The 21,129-nt window shown below is 39.7% G+C and overlaps 1 protein-coding gene across 1 annotated transcript in view; it reads right to left on the reverse strand.

Moving 5' to 3' along the window:
• Pkp2 (plakophilin 2) overlaps positions 1 to 19,876 on the reverse strand; it is a 57,132-nt gene extending 37,256 nt beyond the window's left edge. Inside the window, exons 1-4 of the mRNA XM_035444755.1 lie at positions 19,745 to 19,876; positions 18,879 to 19,447; positions 14,660 to 14,795; positions 2,380 to 2,587 (exon numbers count right to left, since the gene is read on the reverse strand). Coding sequence (XP_035300646.1) covers positions 2,380 to 2,587; positions 14,660 to 14,795; positions 18,879 to 19,447; positions 19,745 to 19,753 — 922 coding nt within the window. The 5' untranslated portion in view covers positions 19,754 to 19,876. The remainder of the gene's footprint in view (positions 1 to 2,379; positions 2,588 to 14,659; positions 14,796 to 18,878; positions 19,448 to 19,744) is intronic.
• Positions 19,877 to 21,129: the final 1,253 nt, after the last annotated feature.

A 21,129-nucleotide genomic window follows, 5' to 3' on the forward strand; every position in this document is an offset into this window, starting at 1 on the left:
TACCTTTCACTCCCTTTGGGATGAGAGCCCTTCTTTTGTGTGGACAATTAAGATAAATTTTCTAGCCAGGCAGTGGTAGCACAAGCCTTTAGTCCCAGCACTTGAGTTTGAGGCTAGCCTGGCCTACAAAGAGAGTTCCAGGACAGCCAGGAATACACAAGAGAAACACTGTCTTAAAAAACAAAAACAAATTCATTCTGGATATGGCATCGCTTATAGTCCTGACAGTAAAGAAAACAGAACCCAAGTTTTTCTCAATTTTTTTCTTTCTTTTGTCCCCTGAGGTAGGTCTACCAATTTCTAACAATAGGTTCTTATTTTAGCCCGAAAGAAAAGGAAACGGATTCTGGTCAGTGATAATTTGATACACAACAATTATAAGGGCTATAAGAATTCCACTACCCATAAATTTATGGCCAACTGTGGTGATATCAAAAACTGACAAACTAGCAGTGACATGGTCTTATATAGCTACTAATGCACATGTTTTACTGCCCACTACCAGAGGAAATATAGTTACTTAAGTAAATTTCCTTTAACTTTTACACACCAAAATATAGATTTTTACATTGAAGGAATCTTGTCATCTTCACGAAGAATAACGATCAGAAATGCCAGTGCCATACACAAACGAGAGCAGGGCTAATAGAGGGAAGACTCACATACAGGTTTCTTAGTATGTAGATTTGTCTATGTTAGAGCAACAATTTTTTTCTGAGGCTCAGAAAGCACTTATGTAGTTGTTCTAGAGATGAAGGGAATAATTTAGAACAATTTGTATCAAATACCAAAGTATCAGTTCAGTTCAATTAATACAATTAAATTCACTCCTATAGGGAGGTCTGGCTCCATTTATCAGCTGTACAGATAGCCCATAATGCCTGGATGGTTTCTATGGCACCAGCATCACAAAATGCTTTTTGACTTTTTGCAGTCTATCATCTGTATAAGAGATGTGGTTTAATGGATTATTTTCTCAACATAACCCAATTATCCCTGCTACTATGCATCCTAAGCCAATCACTAATTTGCAGGTTTCTTCATGTGACCAGAAGCTTGCTCCCACCTCCTTCCCTTCTAGTCATGTTCACTTCGCCAAGAATAACTGTCATTCTCTTTCAAACACCAAGACTCTCCCATTCCTTTAAAGATCCACAACGATACAACTTACTCCCAAAAGTCTTTTCTGACTATGAAGAGGAGAATATGCTTGATTTTCTTATGGTTCCTGGTGACATGAAGAAAAAGCTGGGCTCTAAATGGAAAGTTTGGTTTTTTTATCACATAAAGTATATGCTCTAGTTGAATAGATGAAAAACAAAACAATTCCCCAGCCCTAGGCTCAGTGCCTAACACCAGAGGTATTCTCTGAATGTCAGCTGAACAAGGCATCACTGTCAATTTCTGCAGATGCGAGAGGACGCCTGTATGGGACACACAGCATGTTGACAGCAAGGCATCTATATGGTGCTACCCTTCATATAGTTTGTACTGTTAATATATCAAAGTGAGGGCTAGGTTTCCTTAGCTCAGCATGTACAAGAGCCTAGCAGAGTTAAAAAAAATCAAAATATAAAAATAGAATATTTTTACCTAGAATATATTGGTAAAATTTTATAGAAAAAAATGAAGAGATTTGTCTAGCAGCAAACTTGTCAAGCATGAACAAGGGCCTGGGTTCAAGCCCTGATAGTAAGAAAAAAAAGTATTTGCCAGAACCCTGGTATCTATTATTATTAATCCTTAAAATCTTTTGATAACTTCATTTTTTGAGCCACAGCTTCTTTGACAGTAAAACTGAGATTTAACAACTCATATCTCCAAATCTAAAGTATTTTTGGTGATAACTACATTTAAAATCACTTGAGCCATGAAGGCCATAATAGCAGAGACTGGGTGACAGAGAGGGACAATGGCTCTTTGAACAATAAATATTTATGGCCCTCTCCATTTCACCCCCCACACACACACAGATCCAGACTGCTGATTGTTGAATAAACACTTGGACAGACATGCTTCTTCTCATTTTCATTTAGAATGTTTGAGATACCTTGGGGTAACATCACATCCCCACACATTCTCAAACCACAAAGCTCGCTATGAGTGAAATAGAAATTTCACATAGTCAATCTTGTCAAAAAGTTGTTTTAAAAACATTTAGTCATAGGTGTATAGAGTTTCTAGTTTAAAATGTTAAGCAAAAACTTCAGAATACTTTCTCCTTCAGAAGAAAGAGGTCAGATTCTGGATATAAGCCACAGTGGTGTAGATCAATGAACCTATTCATTACCCACTCCAGGAAACTTAAGAGAAACATATGACATAAAGCACCTGGCTGGGTGCTGCATTGTTGGGCTCTTACTGGTTAGTGGGAAATACCTGTTATTTGCTTTTTTGTCTCCAAGTCTCTGGTTTGCTTCAGCACCTGGAGTAGACGAGGTACTCCATTCAGTTCAGCTACCTCCAACTTGTTGTCATTGTCTTCAAATACCAAGTTTCTCAAGGCCCCACACACAGCCCGCTGAACATCTTCATTCTGAACTTTGAGCAGCTGCAGGAGCTTAGGGATGCCTCGAAGCTGATTAACCTAGGGAAGGAATAAATGTATATATCCTCTACTTATTAATTTTGATATGGCATTAAGACATTTAATATCTTAGGAACAGATGTCACTGGTTATACTATTTATTCATCAACAACTATATGTGGCTCAATCTGAGACTCATATTGTACAGAATACCGGTCCTTTCAGAAAAATTTGTCAATGAGCTTGAAAAGGAAAGATTAAGTAACAAGGGATGGTAAATTGTGTTTAAGTAGAAGAAAAATATTTGTTAATAACCAAGATTGGCATGTAAAATAAGATTGTTTTTAATTTAAATAAAAAAGAATTTGCTAAGAAAGCCTGGAAAACATAAAAACAGGATAACCTCAGATCGGGAGACCAGGAAAGTTTGATGAAAGGACATAAAATTACACAAATTACATGAGTACATTTTCCATCAATAGTAGGAAAAATGCTTTTATTATGGTATTGTTAGGAGCCTTGAAACGTACCTCCAAATCTACAGTTACTATCAAGTGCTTAGTGCTTAGAGTATTTAAAAGGATGACATAAGCTATGTAAGAATTTTAAGTAAAAATATTTATACCTCTTAATATGATACTTAAAAACATATCTTCTACCCATACATGCAAGGAAGAGCATGCTGTCTATTAAGAGAAAGAGCCATAACTAGAGAGGGAAGAGAAAAACAGATCACATAGCTAAGCATGCTATTACATGCCTTAGTATATACTACAGCAGGTGACCCTCGCACATGTGCTTCTATGATAGTACATACATGCCCTAATATACTATAGCATGTGACCTTTGCACGTGTGCTACTTTACTAGTACATGCCTTAGTAAACCATAGCACGTGACCCTCGCACCCGTGCTTCACAAGTGGAAGCAGAAGGCTAGCAAGCTACAAAATGAGACCTACTCTCAAAACAATAACAAAACCAAAACAAGAATAAGAGCAAACCAGGATAAAGTGAAAATAAATGCATTACAGTCCTAGATTATGGCAGATGAAAAGAAGCTGAGCAATGAACAATGTCAATTGAGCAGTGATTTGGTACCTTAGCCGGCAAATACCATAAAAGAAATCCAAAGGTGGACATGTCATCTGGAATGTTGGCTTGTTGTCCTCATCATAGCCTCCATCTACATCTGACTTTTAATGTTCAAGTTGGCAAGGGCTTTGGTGCAGATCTCACTCATCTGCATCATTGTAATGTAGATGTTCTTCAGAGGCCAGTTTTAATGACTGACCCTGGTCTTTGCTATCAAATGAGGCACACAGGTACCTGAACAGCTAGCTCTCTGTGCAGACAGTGCCAATGGCACATTTGCATATTACCAACATATCAAACTCTAGCTTCCCTCCTTCATACAGAAAGCATAAGCGAGGACTAGCAAGATGGCTCAATGAGTAACGGTACTTGCCGCCAAGCTTGACTCCTTTTGTTCAGATTGGGAAAAAGACTAGCAAGACAGGAATAAAAACCGGCATTATACAATAATCTAAATAGTAAATTACAATCAGAATAATAGCCACAGTAACAATTCTTTCTCCTTTCTGCTGGAGGTGCAGCATGGTTTTGAGTTTCAAATATGCTACAAGCCGCAAGATCACACAGTAAATACACAGCCTTTGCATCATGAATAACTTAGAAGAATTAAGGATTCTTCTGAAGGATGAAACTAATACAAAAGCTGTACCTGGCATTATAATGTCGTGAATGAATTAGCTGTGTCTTGCTGTAGATTCTTCCTGAATGTAGCTTGTCCCTTTCTATAACAAACTTGGGATTTACTTCCCATAGTTCAGCACCATCTGATCATTTACTGGGAACAAATTTCTCTCATTCATTTGGAGTTTTACTGATCATACTCCCTAGCTATGTGTAAAACCTGTTCTCCATTAGCAGGTCCTTGTTTACTGATTATATTCCTCAGCTATGTTTGAGGCCTGTTTCCCACTATCGGGTCCTTGTTTTCCTCTCCATTGTAATTGCAGAGATCTGCCTTCCTGCAATTATCCTTATTGACAGGCATTTGGTCAGTGTTTAGGGCCCAGGCAAAAGCATTCCATCTAAGACACAGAATTACTATATGTCCAAAGTTGTTGATTCATAGCTGCCTAGATGGATAGAAAATATAAAGATGCCCTTGGCTTTACCTCACTGGCAGATAGAGAAAGCAATGACCTAAACTAAGCCTGCACTAAAAGATTCTCAAACTTCTTGTTGTATTAACTCAAGATTTTAACTAGAAATTTATTGCTCCCTCCTGTTTTGCCTGAGAAGATAAAGACAGAGGTAATCAGCCCATTTACTCATCCTCAGGGAAAAGTAAAGTTTCCTGAAGGCCTGTGCCACCCACCACTGAGGCCAGAGCACTGGAAGGAGGTAGGTGTTGTTTCTTGTGCAAATTAAATTTAGACCCTCTCTTTGACCTACAGCCCTAAGCAATTGATGCTAAAAGTTTCTGCTAGCAGTTGTAGTTTATTGTTCTGTATATAAATCTTACCTGCCTTGCTGACCCTGAAAAACTCAAGCCTCACATTATATTGCAAATGGATATATACCTGTACCCCCAAGAACTGGGGGAAGACAAGATATAGAGAAACAGAGAGAGAGAGAGAGAGAGATAGATAGATAGATAGATAGATAGATAGAATAAAGAACATGTTGAGGAGCAGTTGTGTGTGAGTCAATTCTTTTTTTTTCCCCTCAGATTTTAGATCCCTCACTTATTTGTAGTTCCTTTTTTTTTTTTTTGAACCCTGAGCAAACATTTTAGAAGCTGGACTCTTAAAGTTTTCAATGCATATACATTGTTTACTTCATAGCTTGTGATAACTTAAGGAAAGTACTTTTTATATAAAAAAAAAAACAGTTACATAAAAACCAAAAATGAGGCAGACATTGCCTGAGTGCTTGGCTGGTGGTTAGGCCAAATTTGGGCATCTCAGAGATGACTTCTGTGGGTGATATTGTCTAATATGCCTCGGCAGAAAGCACAAAGTAGACTAAGAGACCAGGGTGTAAAAAAAATCTAGGTGAGTGCTCACGGCACTGGAAGGTACTCTACATGCTACCACAGGGAAAAGGTAAAGTCTACCCATTGATCTGCCATTATTAGACAAGTTTCTTCTTGCAGTAGATGGCAATTAACAAAGATATTCACAACTGGACAATGTTCCAAAGAGTGAGAGATGTTAGAGCACTCAATCCTAAATGGGATATTTCATCAACCCCTCCCCTCAGGACTCAGGGAGTTATGCAGAAGAGGAGGCAGGTGATAGATGGATGATTCCAAGGAAAGTATGCTCCAGACATATCAGAAGTGATGCACACATAAGAGACTGTGGCAGCATTCATAAGGTCTGAACATGTTTAAGCCAAATAAGGTCTAAGCATTGAGAAGGATCCTGACCTAACGAAGAAGTTATCTGCAACTGATACCCACTGACAAATGTAAATAAATCAATACAATATTTAATAAATTGGTCATTAAAGAAATCAAGAAGGAAATTTTATAAAGTCCTAGAGCTGAATGAAAACACAACATGCATACAATGTATGGTGGTTTGAATGAGAGTGGCTCCCATAGACTCATATATTGGAATGCTTGGTCTCTCCCTGGTGGAACTGTTTGGGAAGGATTAGGAAGTGTGGCCTTGTTAGAGGAGGTGTGTCACGGGGTTGGGTGAGGGACTTTGCAGATGAGGATTCAGGCTTTCAGCTACTGCTCTAGGACTATGGCGGTCTGCCTGGCTGCTGCCATGGTACTGGCCATGATGGTCATGAACTCACCCTCTGAAAATGCAGTTCCTAATAAACTCTTCCTTCTGTAAGTTGTTTTGGCCATGGTGTTTTGTCACAGCAACAGGAAAGTAACTAAGACAGATGTTGGTACCAAGAAACAGGCTATTGTTGTGACAGGCCTGACCAGGCTGATCTTTAGAGAAACATGAAGATGTGGGGATTGTAAACTAAGAAAGTTGTTGAACTCTAATGGCAGTTAATGGATCACCCTAGTAGGAACTCAGAAGAAAGTAGTGCTAAGAACAATGTGGACTACAAAGGCCAAACTCTACGGGCTTCAGAGAGGGAAATATTAGCATGTGGAGTAGTGGGCATTCTTGTTTCAGCAAATAATGTGGCTGCCTTTTGCTGTTCTCCCAAGAATCCACATCAGGATTGAAATTTTGGACTAATTTTATTGGTTGAAGAAATTACAAGACTGGCTAGTACTGATCCTGTTGCTTGGCTATTGGTGATCCCTTGTATTCAGGGCTACAATGACAGGAGCAAGGCTTCACTTTCCTTTCTTCCTCTAAATATAATCTCCTAGCTTCATTCCCAGCTCTATGTAGATTACATGCTGCAACCTCATCTTCTTCTTTGACCCCATCTCCAGAAGACCACACAGAATTCTCCTACAGCCTTCCATACTACCCCATCCCTTTGTCTCAGACACCAACTACCTCAGGTATTCCCTGGGATCCACTGCGCATGCTGGCCAGGGAAGCAGGTAGACAATCTTCACTCCCTCCTTCCCTCCAAATCTTACCCCTCAGCCTCATCCCCAGATCTGTAGAAGGCCACCTGATGTGGCCTCTCCTCCTCTTATATTCTCATTCCAAGGAAACTATTCAGATCCTGAAGGCACACCCTGCTTTCTTCCCCCCTGTAGACCCCCCCCCACCCTAGCCCATCCACATTCCCATCTGTTCCTAATACCTAGAAATGCATTCTACCTGAAACACCCAGTGGCCGCACATATTAGGATCCCAGAAGTATTCCCTACCAGGTACTCCATAGCCACCACATTCTCCTAAGAACAAGAAAGGGCAACAGAAACCAAAGAACAAAACACTCACCCAAGAAAGACAAGATTAGGAATCACCACCAAGAAGTACAATTTTCCCAAACACGCATACCTAGACTCCAGCATAAAGAAACAATAAATAATGGCCAAGACAAAATGTCTCTACTAGAGGACAACAACAGTAGGCTCCAAGAAATGCAGTATCAGTGAAGCACAAGACAAGGACTTCAAAATAGCCTTCATGAATATGGTGGATGTCCTTAAAGAAGTTATGAATAAATCCACTAATGAAAACACAAACATTGGATTGAAGTGGAAAAACCAGTTCATGACTTCAAGTGGAAATAGACTAACTAAAGAAAACCCAAACTGAGAGAAAGCTGGAAATGAAAAACTTATAAACTCAAACAGGAACCTCAGAGGCAAGCCTCACCAACAGAATACAAGAAATGGAAGAGAGAATCTCAGGCATTGAAGACAAGATAGGAAAAAAATGGATACCTTAGTCAAAGAAAATGTTAAATATATAAAACTCCTGGCACAAAACATCCAAGAAATTTGGGACACAATGAACAAACCAAATCTACAAATAATAGAAATAGAGGAAGGAGAAGACTTGCAGATTAAAAATCACAGAAAATATTTTCAACAAAATCACAGAAGAAATTTCCCTCCCCCAAAGAAAGGTACAAGAAGCATACAGAACACCAAATAGATTGAACCAGAAAAGAAATCTCCCCATGGCACATAATAATTAAAACACTAAATGTAGAGAACAAAAAAAAAGAATATTAAAAGCTAAAAGGGGAAAAGATCAGGTAATATAAAAAGGCAGACCTATTAAAATAAAACTTTTCAATGGAGACTCTAAAAGGTAGAAAGTCCGGGACAGATCATTTAAAAGACCACAGACTGAAAGACTGATTCTTTCAATACAATAGATGGAGAAAGAAAGCTATTCTTTGATAAGAAGAAATTCAAGTAGTATCTATCTGCAAACCCAGCCATACAGTAGGCACTAGAAGGAAAAATCAACCCGAAGAGGTTAGCCACACTGAAGAAAATACAAGGAATAAATGATATCAGACCAGCAAATGAAAAGAATGGGGGAAAAGATCAATAACACAACAATGAAATAATGAGTATCAACAAACTGCTCATTGATAGGTCTCAACATGGTCTAAATTCTCCCCAAGAAAAACCCAGACTAATAGAATATATTTGAAAACAGAATCCATCCTTCTGCTACAACCAAGAAACACACCTTAACATCAAGAGTAAATATCAACTCATGGTAAAAGGATGGAAAAAGATATTCCAAGCAAATGGACCTAAGAAGCAAGCTTGTGTAGGCATTTTAACATCTAACAAAAAAGACTCCAAACCAAAACTAATCAAAAAAGATAGGAAAGGACACTACAAACTCATCAAAGGAAAAATCCACTGTAACTAGTCTTTCTCTGTACCACTAGCTCCCAAAGAACGATATGGAGACTAACTATTAACTATAAAAGCTTGGCCTTAGCTTAGGTTTGTTCCACTAGCTCTCATAACTGAAATTAACCCATTTATTTTAATTAACATTCTGTAGAGTGGCTCGTTACCTCATCTCTCCATACTACTCATGCTGCTTCCTGTGTGTCTGGCTGGTGACTCCACTTTTCTTCTTCTTCCCAGAGTTCCACCTCTACCTCCTGCCTAGCTATCGGCCATTCAGCTTTTTATTATACCAACCACAGCAATACATTTTCACACAGTGTAAAAATGTCTCACAACAATCCACCAAGATGACATTGCAATTCTTAACATCTTTGCCTCAAACATAGGGGCACCCAAGTTCATAAAACAAATATCACTAAAGTTTAAATTGCACATTGACCCTCACACATTGCTCTCTCCAACAAACAGGCCATCCAGAAAAAAACCTAAATAGTGAAATGCTGGAGCATGCTGACATTATAAATCAAATGAACCTAATAGATATTTATAGAACATTTTACTCAAACCAATAAACATACCTTCTTCTCAGTATTTCATGGAACTTTCTCTAAAACTGACCACATACTCAGAAAAACAAAAAAGCAAATAAAAAAACAAGGAAATTGAAATAACACCCTTCATCAAATCTGATCAGCATAGATTAGAGCTGAATATCAACAATGAAAAGATTACAAACTCATTGAAACTGAACACCTCAAGGCTGAAAAGAAAAGTGGGTCAAGGTAGAAATTAAGTAAGAAATTAAAAACTTTTTAAGAACTGAGTGAAAATGAATAGACAACATACCCAAACTTATGGGATAAATTGAAAGCAGTTCAAAGAAGAAAGCTCAATAGCACTAAGTGCCTACATAAAAAAAAAAAAAAATTGAAGCTGGGCATTGGTGGCACACACCTTTAATTCCAGCACTCGGGAGGCAGAGGCAGGTGGATCTCTGTGAGTTCAAGGCCAGCCTGGTCTACAAGAGCTAAGAGCCACAGATGAAACCCTGTCTCGAAAAAAAATTTTGAGAGACCTCACATCAGTAAGTTAACAGCATACCTGAAAACTCTAGAAATAAAACACAAAAGGAGTGGGAGGCAAGAAATAATCAAACTCAGGAGGGCTGAAATCAATAAAATAGGAACAAATAAACAAAATGCAAAGGATCAATGAAACAAAGGGTTGATTCTTTGAGAAAATCAATTAAGACTGATAATCCTTAACCAAACTCCAAATTAACAAAGTTAGAGACAAAAAGACAGGCACAACAGCGGACAGGGAGGAAATCCAGAGACATATTTTAAATACAGACATACTTTAAAAGCCTGTACTCCTATTAGGAAAATCAAGTAGAAATGGGTAATTTTCTGGATATATACCACTTACTAAAGTTAAATCAAGATCATATAAGTAATTTAAACAGATCTATACCTCCTAGTGAAATAGAAGGAGTAATTAAAAGTTTCCCAACCATAAAAAACTCCACAGCCAGATGGTTTTAGTAAAGAATTTTACCCAGACTTTCAAAGAAGAATTAAAGCCAATATTTATCAAATTATTCCACAAAACACAAATGTACAAGGAATTTTACAAAATCTTATAGAATGGACATTGTCTAATTCATTTTATGAGTTCAAAGCTACCCTGATTCCTCAACCACATAAAGACTCAAAAAAAAGAAAGATAATTACAGACCAATTTCCCTTATGAACATAGGTGCAAAAATTCTTAATAAAATACTTGCAAACCAAATCCAATAGTACATCAAAAAGACCATAAATTGATAGATGTAACCCATGATATAACTTAAGGAAAAAAAAACATACAACTATCTCATAGGCACAGAAAGGCATAAGACAAAATTCAATACTCCATGATAAAAGTCCTCGACAAATTAGTGATACAAGGGACATATCTAAACATAATAAAGACAATTTATAATAAGCCCATAGTCAACATCAACCTAAATAGAGAGAAATTTGAAGAATTTCTCCTAAAATCAGGGACAAGGCAAGGTTGTGCACTCTCTCCATACCTTGTCAATACAGTACATAAAGTTGTAGCTAGATCATAAAACAACTGAAGATCAGGGTGATATAATGTGGAAATAAAGAAGTCAAAGTATCTTTATTTGAAGATGCTGATAATATACAAAGGGGACCCTAAAAATTCTACTGGGAAATTCCTATAGCTGATAAACACTTTCAGCAAAGTAGCTGGATACAAAATTAACATACAAAAATCAGAAATCTTCCTATATAAAAATAACAAACACACTGAAAAAGAAATCAGGGGAACATCACCTTTCATAATAATTTCTAAAATCTAAAATATCTTAGGGGGTAATTATAACCAAGCAAGAGCAAGTCTTGTATGATAAATATTTTAAGACATTGAAAAAATTGAAAAGATATTAGAAAGTGGAAAACTCTCCCATGCTTATGAACCAGTAGACTTAATACAGTAAAAATGGTCACCCGGCCAAAAGCAATGTACAGATTCACTGAAATCCCCATCAAAATTCCAACACAATGTTTCAAAGAACTTAAAAGGACAATTTTCAACTTCACATAAAAGCACAAAAAGCCCAGGATAGCTAAAACAATCCTGAATAATGAAAGAACTTCTGGAATTATCACCACCCCCTATCTCAAATTTTACTACAGAGCTATAGTCATAATACTAGCATGATACCACAAAAAAGACATTTTGATGAACTCAATTGGACTGAAGACCCAGAAATAAGTTCACACACCTATAAATACCGGATTTCTGATAAAGAAGCCATAAATACACCATGGAAGAAAAGATGCCATTTTCAAAAACTAGGGCTGGTCAAACTGGAAGACTGCACATAGAAGAATCCAAATAGATAAATACTTGATCAAAGACCTCAACTTAAGACAAGATACACTGAATTGGACAGAAGAGAAATAGGAGAACAGCCTTGAACTCATTGGCATAGGAAAGGACTTTCTGAACAGAACACCATTAGCACACAGGCACTAAGAACAATTAACAAATGAGAACTCATGAAATTGAAAAGCTTCTGTAAGGCAAAGAAAGGACACTGTCGTTTGAACAAATGGCAGGCTACAGAACAGGAAAAGTTTTGTACTAACTATATGTTTGTATTGAGTCTTTCTTTGTCCTTCCAGCCAGGCCTCAAATAATGACATGGAGACTTATTATTAATTATGAAAGCTTGGCCTATAGCTTAGGCTTGTTCCTAACTAGCACTTATGACTTAAATTAACCCATTTCTATTAATCTACATTTTACCACATGGCCTTTTACCTTTCTTTCATTCTATATGTCTGTTGTCTTGTTGTCATCTCCTCTGGGCCTCGATTATCTTCTACTTCCTCTCTCTGCCTGTAAATTCTACCTATACCTCCTGCCTAGCTAATGGCCATTCAGCTCTTCATTAAACCAATCACAGCAATGCATCTTCACACAGTGTACAAACATCCCACAGCAATACATCCAATAGAGGGCCAATACCCAAAATATATAGAACTTTAAAAAATGGACATGAAGGAAATAACCTAATTAAAAAATGGGGTACAGATCTAAACACTGAATTCTTAAAAGAGGAATCTCAAATGCCTGAGAAGCATTCAAAGAAATGGTCAGTATCTCTAGTCATCAGGAAAATCAAAATCAAAACTGCATTTGAGATTTCATCTTACACCTGTCAGAATGGCTAAGCTCAATAAAATAAATGACAGCTCATGATGGTGAGGAGGTGGAGTAGGGGGAACATTGCTCCTTTGCTGTTGAGAGTGCAAATTTGTACAACCACTATGGAAATCAATGTGTCAATTTCTCAAGAAGGTGGGAATAGATCTAACTCAAGATCCAGTTATACTACTGTTGGGCACACATCCAAAGAATGTGTCATAATGCCACAGAGACACATGTTTAACTATGTTCACTGCTTCTCTATTCATAATAGCTAGAAATTAGAAACAACCTAAATGATTGTTACAGATGAATGGACTTTATAAAATCTTGGTACAGTTATACAATGACATATTACTCAGGCATTTAAAAAAAATGATATGAGGCTGGGTGGTGGTGCATGCTTTTAATCCCAGCACTCGGGAGGCAGTCAGGTGGATCTTTGTGAGTTTGAAGCCTGTTCTATAGAAGACAACTAGGACTACAAAACTACAAATAGAAATCCTGTCTCAAGAAACAAAAAATGACATCATGAAATTTGCAGGTAAACAGGAGTTAGAAAGAGTCATCCTATGTGAGGTAACCCAAACTTAGAGAGATAAATATGGTATGTATTTACTTATATGTGGGTGTTGGCTGTTAATTCTTCAATAAACAGGCTATAATTCCTATAACCACAGAAGTTAAGTACAGAGTAAGGGTCTAGGGGAAGGGATGATCTCCCTAGGAGTGGAAAATAGAATATATATGGATGGATGGGGGTGGGTGGGTAATAGAACAGGAGGATCAAATAGGGAGGGGGAGGGAAGAAGAAGGGGAGAAACACAGGGACAGCTAAAAATAAGGGCCATATGAGGAGTTGTATGGAAACCTATCACAGTAGAAGCTTCCTAAAATATATACATAGAAAGTCAGTCTAAATGAAATCGTCAAATAACAGGAGACAGAATTCCAACTGGACTTCTCTCATCACCACATGAAGTTTCTGGTGCCACAATGGATTACATTTCATTGTATTTGTCTTAATTAGAGTTACTATCACTGCAATGAAGTCCCATGACCAAAAGCAAGTTGGGGAAGAAAGGGTTCATTTCACTTACAGTTCCATGTAACAGTTCAAAGGCAGTGAGAACAAAAATTCAAGCAGGTCAGGAACCTGGAGGCAGGAGCTGATGCAGAGGCCATGGAGGAGTGCTCCTCATGGCTTGCTCAGTCTGCTTTCTTATAGAACCCAGTACCACCAGCCCAGGGATGGCACCACCCACAATGGGCTGGGCCCTCCCCCATCAAACACTAATTAAGAAAATGTCCCACAGGCTTGTCTACAACCTGATCTTAAGAAGGCATTTTCTCAATTGAGGTTCCCTCCTCTCAATGACGTTAGCTTGTGTCAAGTTAACATAAAACTATCTAGCACAGTGGATACCCAAAGGAACCCTCAAAAAACCCAGGCTATTGTCATGCATAACTGCTGTTCTACATAAACTGACAGTGAGACCCTATTGCTGAAGACAACCCTACATAACTCACTAAACACGTAGAAGTCGGAGTACCTACCTAGAACTTTCACCCTTACTGACTAGACTTTATGATGCTAGAAGGTACTGTGCATACTACCAGAGGAGAAAGGTAAACACCAAACTGCTACAAACCCTGTGATCTACAATATATGCTGGTGTGATAGTGGTATAAAGCTTGTGGAAGCAACCAACCGAAATCTGATTTGATTTAAAGCCAAAACCAGCTATTAGATAAGCCAGGGACTTGGGAGAAAATAAAAAACTACTGTTCTGCTAAAGGAATGAAGCAATAAATGAGTCCTAATGACTTTCCACTACATTCATAGATCAGTGAAGCTTAAGATCTCACTGTGTAGGCAAGACTAAGCTTGAGTTTCTGATCTTGTCTTCACCCCAAGTGCTAGGATTACAGGTGTGTGTCAGCACTCCTGGCTTCTACAGTGTTGGGCTTTGTGTACACTAGGAAGCCCTGTATCAGTCTTTAGCAAAAAGGTTTTTAAGTTTACATTAAGTACTGGTTGTGGTGTTCAGGGTCAACACACCACTGACAGAGTGCTGGATTTTACATGAGCTTAGAGCACACTCACCCTTTTCCGTGCTTCAGATTTTTGGAAGCTCTCATGCTGTATAAAAGTAGCTGCGGCAGAAATCCTGGGCAGTGCTACACGGTCTGCATCAAGCATAGTCACAGCTCTCTCCAAGGTCATCTCCAAGTCTGCATTCCTAGGCAAACAGTCACAGATTTGGTGAGAACACAAACCATGCCCTTTTGATTGTCCAGAAGTGACTTAATTAGTCTAAGAAGCACCTCCCACATCTATACTCTAGATTTCCTTTAGCCTAAGAAACATCAGTACTGGAAGTCAGAAGATATCAGGAGCTAGCAGCAGAATTTCTCTGCTTTCCCTTAGACTGGTCTCTGGGGATTTGTAGAAGAGAGTAACAATGTGCCCCCCCAATGCAATTCTCCAAGATAATTAGTTATAGTATGATAACATTTATTTATTTATTTATTTATTTGGACAGGGTTTCTCTGTGGCTTTGGAGGCTGTCCTAGACCTAGTTCTTGTACACCAGGCTGGTTTCAAACTCACATAGGTCCACCTGCCTCTGCCTCCTGTGTGCTGGGATTAAAGGTATGCACCACCATTGCCCAGCAATAGTATGATAATTATAACAAAAATGACCTTAAAATCCCCAACACGCTCATTTAAGTACAATTTAAAACAAATTTGTTCACAGGAATTAAAAATTATCCCTACTCGGGGAATTTCACAACTATAATAGAAACATTCCTTCCATCACTGACCAAACAAACAAAACAAAACCATTAGATTTTTCTCAGAGATGCTCAGAATCTGCTATTTCATTTGAACATACTGCAGCAGCCAGGAAAACACACTTTAGTTTCAGTAAAATAAGTCATGCTGCTGTGACAAACACATCAGGAAAAGGAATGCTTAACATGGCTTTCTAGACATTGCTTAACGCTTCAATCCCATTCTGCTACCCTTTGCTCTGCCACCATAATGGGGTTCATCAGCTGCTTGATGGACAATCTGTCCTTTATCAATTGCACGTGATAAAGTCGTATGTAGTTGGACACAAAGAGGACATGACTTGTGAAACCGTAGGCCCCAACTGATTCAGAGAGCAACACTTTCCTCTCTTTTTAATTTCTGCTGTGAAGATGACTAAGTAGGATAGCCTACTATGGGCATGGTTACATCTAATTAATTCCAAATAAATACAAACACCAAACACATCTTGGGAGGTTGTTTTCAAACATCTTCTAGAGTATAAGTTCAGTGTGGATATTATCTATCAAAATGGCTAATTACTATATGCACATCTGAGAAGTCAGTGTATGTAGCACTGTGAGCGGTGTCCCTATGTGGTGGTGATGTGCAGAGGTGAGGATCTAAGAAGCAATGTAATATATTTTCTGTAATACACAGAAGTTCGGAATACGACACCTTAGAGCATGGAGCTCTGGCTACTGTTTATGCTGAGCTGAAAGACACTTCATGAGTATAAAGGTATTTAAAGAAAAGCAGAACACTGCTGGCCTCTATACTGAGAACTATATAATGATCTCCTATTTGAGAATATATTTCAGGAGACAATTGTAATAAGTTGAAAAAAAAAAAAAAAGGCAGACCAGAGCTAGGGTTCAGCCTGGCACTCACAAACCTATAATCCCCAGGACTTGGGAGGCAGAGGCAGAAGGATTAGAAGTTCAAGGCCAGTATGGGCTACAAGATAACACTTCTTGAGGCCCACAGAAATATGACTTGATAGATGTGGTTGGGGACGTAGGTGAGAGACCAGAAGAAACAGTTGTTCCCTGACTCCTGTCTTCTAAACAAGGAACTAAAAAAGTGAGCCTTTCAACTTCTTTAGTTATGACTCTCAGTGTAGATCGGCTGAGATAAGAGCTTGATAATAGCATGCTTCCATAGCAACACACACACACACACACACACACTCACACTCACTCACACACACTCACATACTCTCTCACACACAACCAAGATGGAAAGAAACAATAAATGTAAATAACAAATACAACAAGAAGAAGAACACAAAATGCTACTGGTTAGAGTCAGAGTCATTGTTCTAGTCGTTTTCTGTGTGTGGAATGCCCACCTGACATTCCTGCCACATGGTTTGCCCCAGTCTGTCTCTCCTGACGTAAGCATATGGCTACATCTCTGAAGCCATCAGGTTCCTGCAAGTGTTGTCAAAAGAAGGGGAAATCACCTGGCTGCCCAGTGTGTGGTGAGCATACTGCTATGGAAATGCGACTCACTCCTATTAGAGCAAAGGTCAGAGACAGACACTGATGAGAACAGTGTCTTAGGTGAGAGCCTAAGCTGACAAACAAGGCGAGCCTTCAACCGGGGAAATGTACTAGGAAGATGTGACTGCAGGCAATCGGTATGTAAGGGGACTGGACATGTGAATCCCTAACTGATGTCTGCAAGGCATGCTCAACGTGACTAAAACTGGTGCAGATGGCAAGCAACCAATTATTCCTCATAAATTATTAATTAAAATAGGAGACAGAAGTATAAACAAGAACAACAAATTCCTTGAAGTACAGAGTATGTCACTGCATCCTATTCAGTTTCAGTTACTGACTATGGTGGGGCAAGAGGCATTTGGAAACAGCAGGTAAGGAGTCAGTCAAAGACCTCCCTGTTCTACTTAAATCAGGCCACAAAACTTCCCAGGAGAAAGATACCCTGGCACAGGAGGAGATATTATCAATGGAGACTAGGGAGTAGGCCAAAACACCCATACAAAGTACTGAAATAACACTTCTGTTAGCTTTCTGAGGATGGCTCCTAGTCTCTGCTCCTCGGCTCACTACACCTATTCAAAGACTCTTCCTCTTGCTATACAGGTTGTCACTCTTGGGTTAAAAAGGCATATAAACATGGGTCCTTTGGGACCTACTTTCCTTTCTATGTTAAAAATGAGGATATATGATTTGCTATTGTTAAAATAATGATTATAATAAACATGATGTGGAGGGTATCAGTGTGGCCTGTCCTCTGCTCTCACAAACTTGCCTAGTGATCTGCTGGAGATCCACTCTCTTCTTCTCTCCCCTCCCTGGCCCAGGGTGCAGTGCTCTGCATTCTCTGGATCAGTGGGCACAGAGCTGTTGCTTACAACACACCCTGGAGTTTTCTCTACCCCTTTCCTAGATGCTCACCCATCTCTCTGTGGGGCTTCATAGCCGTGCAGGGCACATCGGAAGTGTCTAACATTCATTTGTTGAATTATTCAACTCTAAGAAGCATAGAAGCCGGGCATTGGTGGCACACGCCTTTAATCGAAGCACTTGGGAGGCAGAGGCAGGCAGATCTGTGAGTTCGAAGCCAGCCTGGTCTACAGAGAAAGTTCCAGGAAACTCTGTCTCGAAAAACCATAAAAAAAGAAAGAAAAAAAGTATAGAAATCCCATTTTTAGCAAACTCCATATAAATTTTTCACTTGGTGATTTTTATAAAACCTTTCTTATTAGTCTGCTTTAGACAGACAATGAGTGTCTCCTCTACCCCCGAGACTGTTTCTAGCTGCATCAGCCACCGCCTGACTGACCACTTCGTCTTCTGGAAAGACAAACCCATAGTTTAGGATTGTGCATCAAACTGTAAATTTACAGCTGTATTTAGATATTCCATAGGAACGTTCCACATATACAAAAATACTTGGTGGCCATAAAAAGATAGTGTCTGGAAACAGTGTCAGTTGGGGTGAACTGTCAAACAGTGGAATGAGGATATAGTACTCTGCATGCAAGTGTGGGGCCAGTGTCGAGCCCATCCCATCAGCACGAAGGACCCTGCCATTGTTTGTTTCCTAGTTAGAGGAATGCCTCCGGCTTCCTCTCCTTCCCAGAGGAAGCAAAACTTACCCTTCAGAAATCAAAGGGTTAACTCCTAGTTTTTAGAACTTGAGAATCTCAGGAAGAAATCATTCTTTGAAATATAATTAAATATCCTATTAAAATTACACTGTCCGTTAAAACAATATCCTGACACAACCAAGGCTAGTGACTGTAGAATTTAAGCAACAAAAGGATGCAGGCAGCAAAAGTAGCTATTTCATCTCACTCTTCTTTAACAATACATTTTTACAGTGTCCCTTAAGGACCTCTCTCTCAGGGTGCTGAGATTAGGAGGATGAATCAGACATTAGCAAAAAGCTAAAGACTGGGGGTAACAAATAAGTTAATGCATAGACACAAAGTACAACTACTACAACTACGACGAGGCAGGTTTGGGAGGCTCACCCGAGCTGGGCATCAGCGAAGGCACTCCTGTCCCCGTGCGCATCCCCGCTGCCCACGGCTGCCTGGCCCGCTGTGGGCAGAATTCTCCCTGGGTCCTGTAGGGTGCTGCGGACTGAGCTTCGGGGCCAGGAAGAGCGGGCGGCTCTGCTTTGCACACCCAGAGGCCGAGTCTGGCTCACGCGAACGGACTCCTCCAGCAGGCTGCCCGCACTATGGCTGGTGCCCGGAGGGTGGGGTGGTATTGTAGGGTTGAGTGGACCATTGTCAAAGACAGTATCGCTGAATGACCCACATGCAGGTGGCCTGCGGACTGTGCCGGTCTGGCGAAGGCTCAGGATCTCTGAGCGTGCATAGCGTGGCAGGGTGAGGCGCCCACCAGGCACCCCGTGGCTCCTCCAGGCAAACTGGTATTCATTGTGCATATAGCGAGCTCTGTCCGGGCTGCTATCTGGGGAAATCTCAAGTCTCCTCAGAGGCTGCCTCCAGGATCTCTCCTCCACTGACTTCTGGGAACTGTACTGCGCAGTCCCTCTCCCCCAGCGACTTCCGTAAGTGGCAGCCATGCCAGCCTGTACAAGAGAAATAAAATTTAAATGAAGTATAATGGCTGATTTTGGGATTACAATCTAACATGTTGGTTTCTTTGAATAAGATGGAAGTCAGTCCCTTTGGGTAGTCTTGAGTCATATTTATTTGTACTAGGATTTAATACTATTTAAACTTTTAAATTTTAAAATCCCAGTTTTCCATAAAGTTTGTACAACTTTCCTCAAAAAACTGGGAAATGAGACCACTTTAGAAGATATCCCCTCCTCCCCGCCCCAAGACTAAAAATCTGATCATAGAGTTGTTATCTGATATCCCACCTTTGGCATGTCATAGTCCCTAGTAACAGGTGACTTCCTTCCAACAAAGTCATTCTCAACCAAGTGCAGTTTGTAGACATACTCAGGAACACTGCTGGTTCGGTGAAGATTCCCTGAAATTAATAAAATATTAAAACAATTTAGAATATGTACCAATCAACAATTATTGAATGCACAGCAAGTATTTCAGTTTATATATAAGTGTTTTAAAATGCTGGCTGAAAGCTGTCATTTGGAAATGACAAATGACCAAAGGTTATCAAAACATTTACTGGGTGTTTCCAAATGCCAGGAAGTGCAGGCTTGTAATACCGAAGTCCTGATATCTCTCTCTTTCTGAGTTGGAGACAGCCTGAGTGAAATCAAGCAAACTATAAAAACCATCCAACCAAACAAACAAAACCCCCAAACAAAACAAAAAAAACATGGAAAGCACAAAACCAGTACAGGTGAGAGGGCCGTAATTATGAATATTCAACACTGTTGCAATGCTGACAAATTCTGTGATTTGCTGATTGGCTCAGGTATTGGGTTCAGTACTAGAAAGTTGGTTTTCTCAGGTCAGAGGTTAAGTTCTGCATCCAGGGTAGGAGCTCAGGAATTTCTTGCTGCTCAGAAGGCACAGGCAAATGAATACATTCAAGTGCTACTAGATAAGGGAGCCTGTGTAAACAAGGCGGTGAGGTCAGTGTAGTCAAAGAGAATGCCCAGCAGCCAGTCTAAATCCAGGCTAAGCTGTTGGCAAGTTAAGAAACTAACATCTCTTCTATAATGACTGCTCTTGTGGAATCAGGACACTAGCCGGGTATCCCACAAACACTGCAGGGGAAAGCCAGGCTCTGTGCTCAGAAATGCATGTCTCATACATCTTGAGTTACTCATCCCCAAGGAATGTGGGGTGAAGACAGTACTGTGTCCCTCTTCTCTTTCTCTTTAGCCTTTTCCTAACGTCTGTTTTGTAATCTCTTAAAGAAAAAAAAAAAAAGACTTCTAAAACCTAGGAGTGGTGATAGATCAGGCACTGGTGACACAACTTTTAATCCCAGCAGCCATAGAGCTGGGTGGTGGCGGTACACACCTTTAATCGAAATACTCAGGATTAAGAGGCAGACGGATTTGTTAGTTCAAGGCCACACTGACTACCCGAAATTGATCCAGTCCTAAAAGAAACAGCTCACACAAAGGTGATCTCAGCACCTGGGATCACATGCCTTTAATTCCAGCACTAGGGATCTGGAGACAGGAGGATATGGCTGGGCAGAGAAAGGAATAAAAGAAAAAGGAGGAGACAGGAACTGAGAGCCTTTTGTCTCTGAGGATTCCTGGAGACAGGATTGCCGTTTCAGCTGGGTAGAGGTTAGATCTAGTGGCTTGCCTGCTTTGCT

Source organism: Cricetulus griseus, chromosome 4, assembly GCF_003668045.3.
Source record: "Cricetulus griseus strain 17A/GY chromosome 4, alternate assembly CriGri-PICRH-1.0, whole genome shotgun sequence".
In the NCBI taxonomy this organism is placed as follows: domain Eukaryota; kingdom Metazoa; phylum Chordata; class Mammalia; order Rodentia; family Cricetidae; genus Cricetulus; species Cricetulus griseus.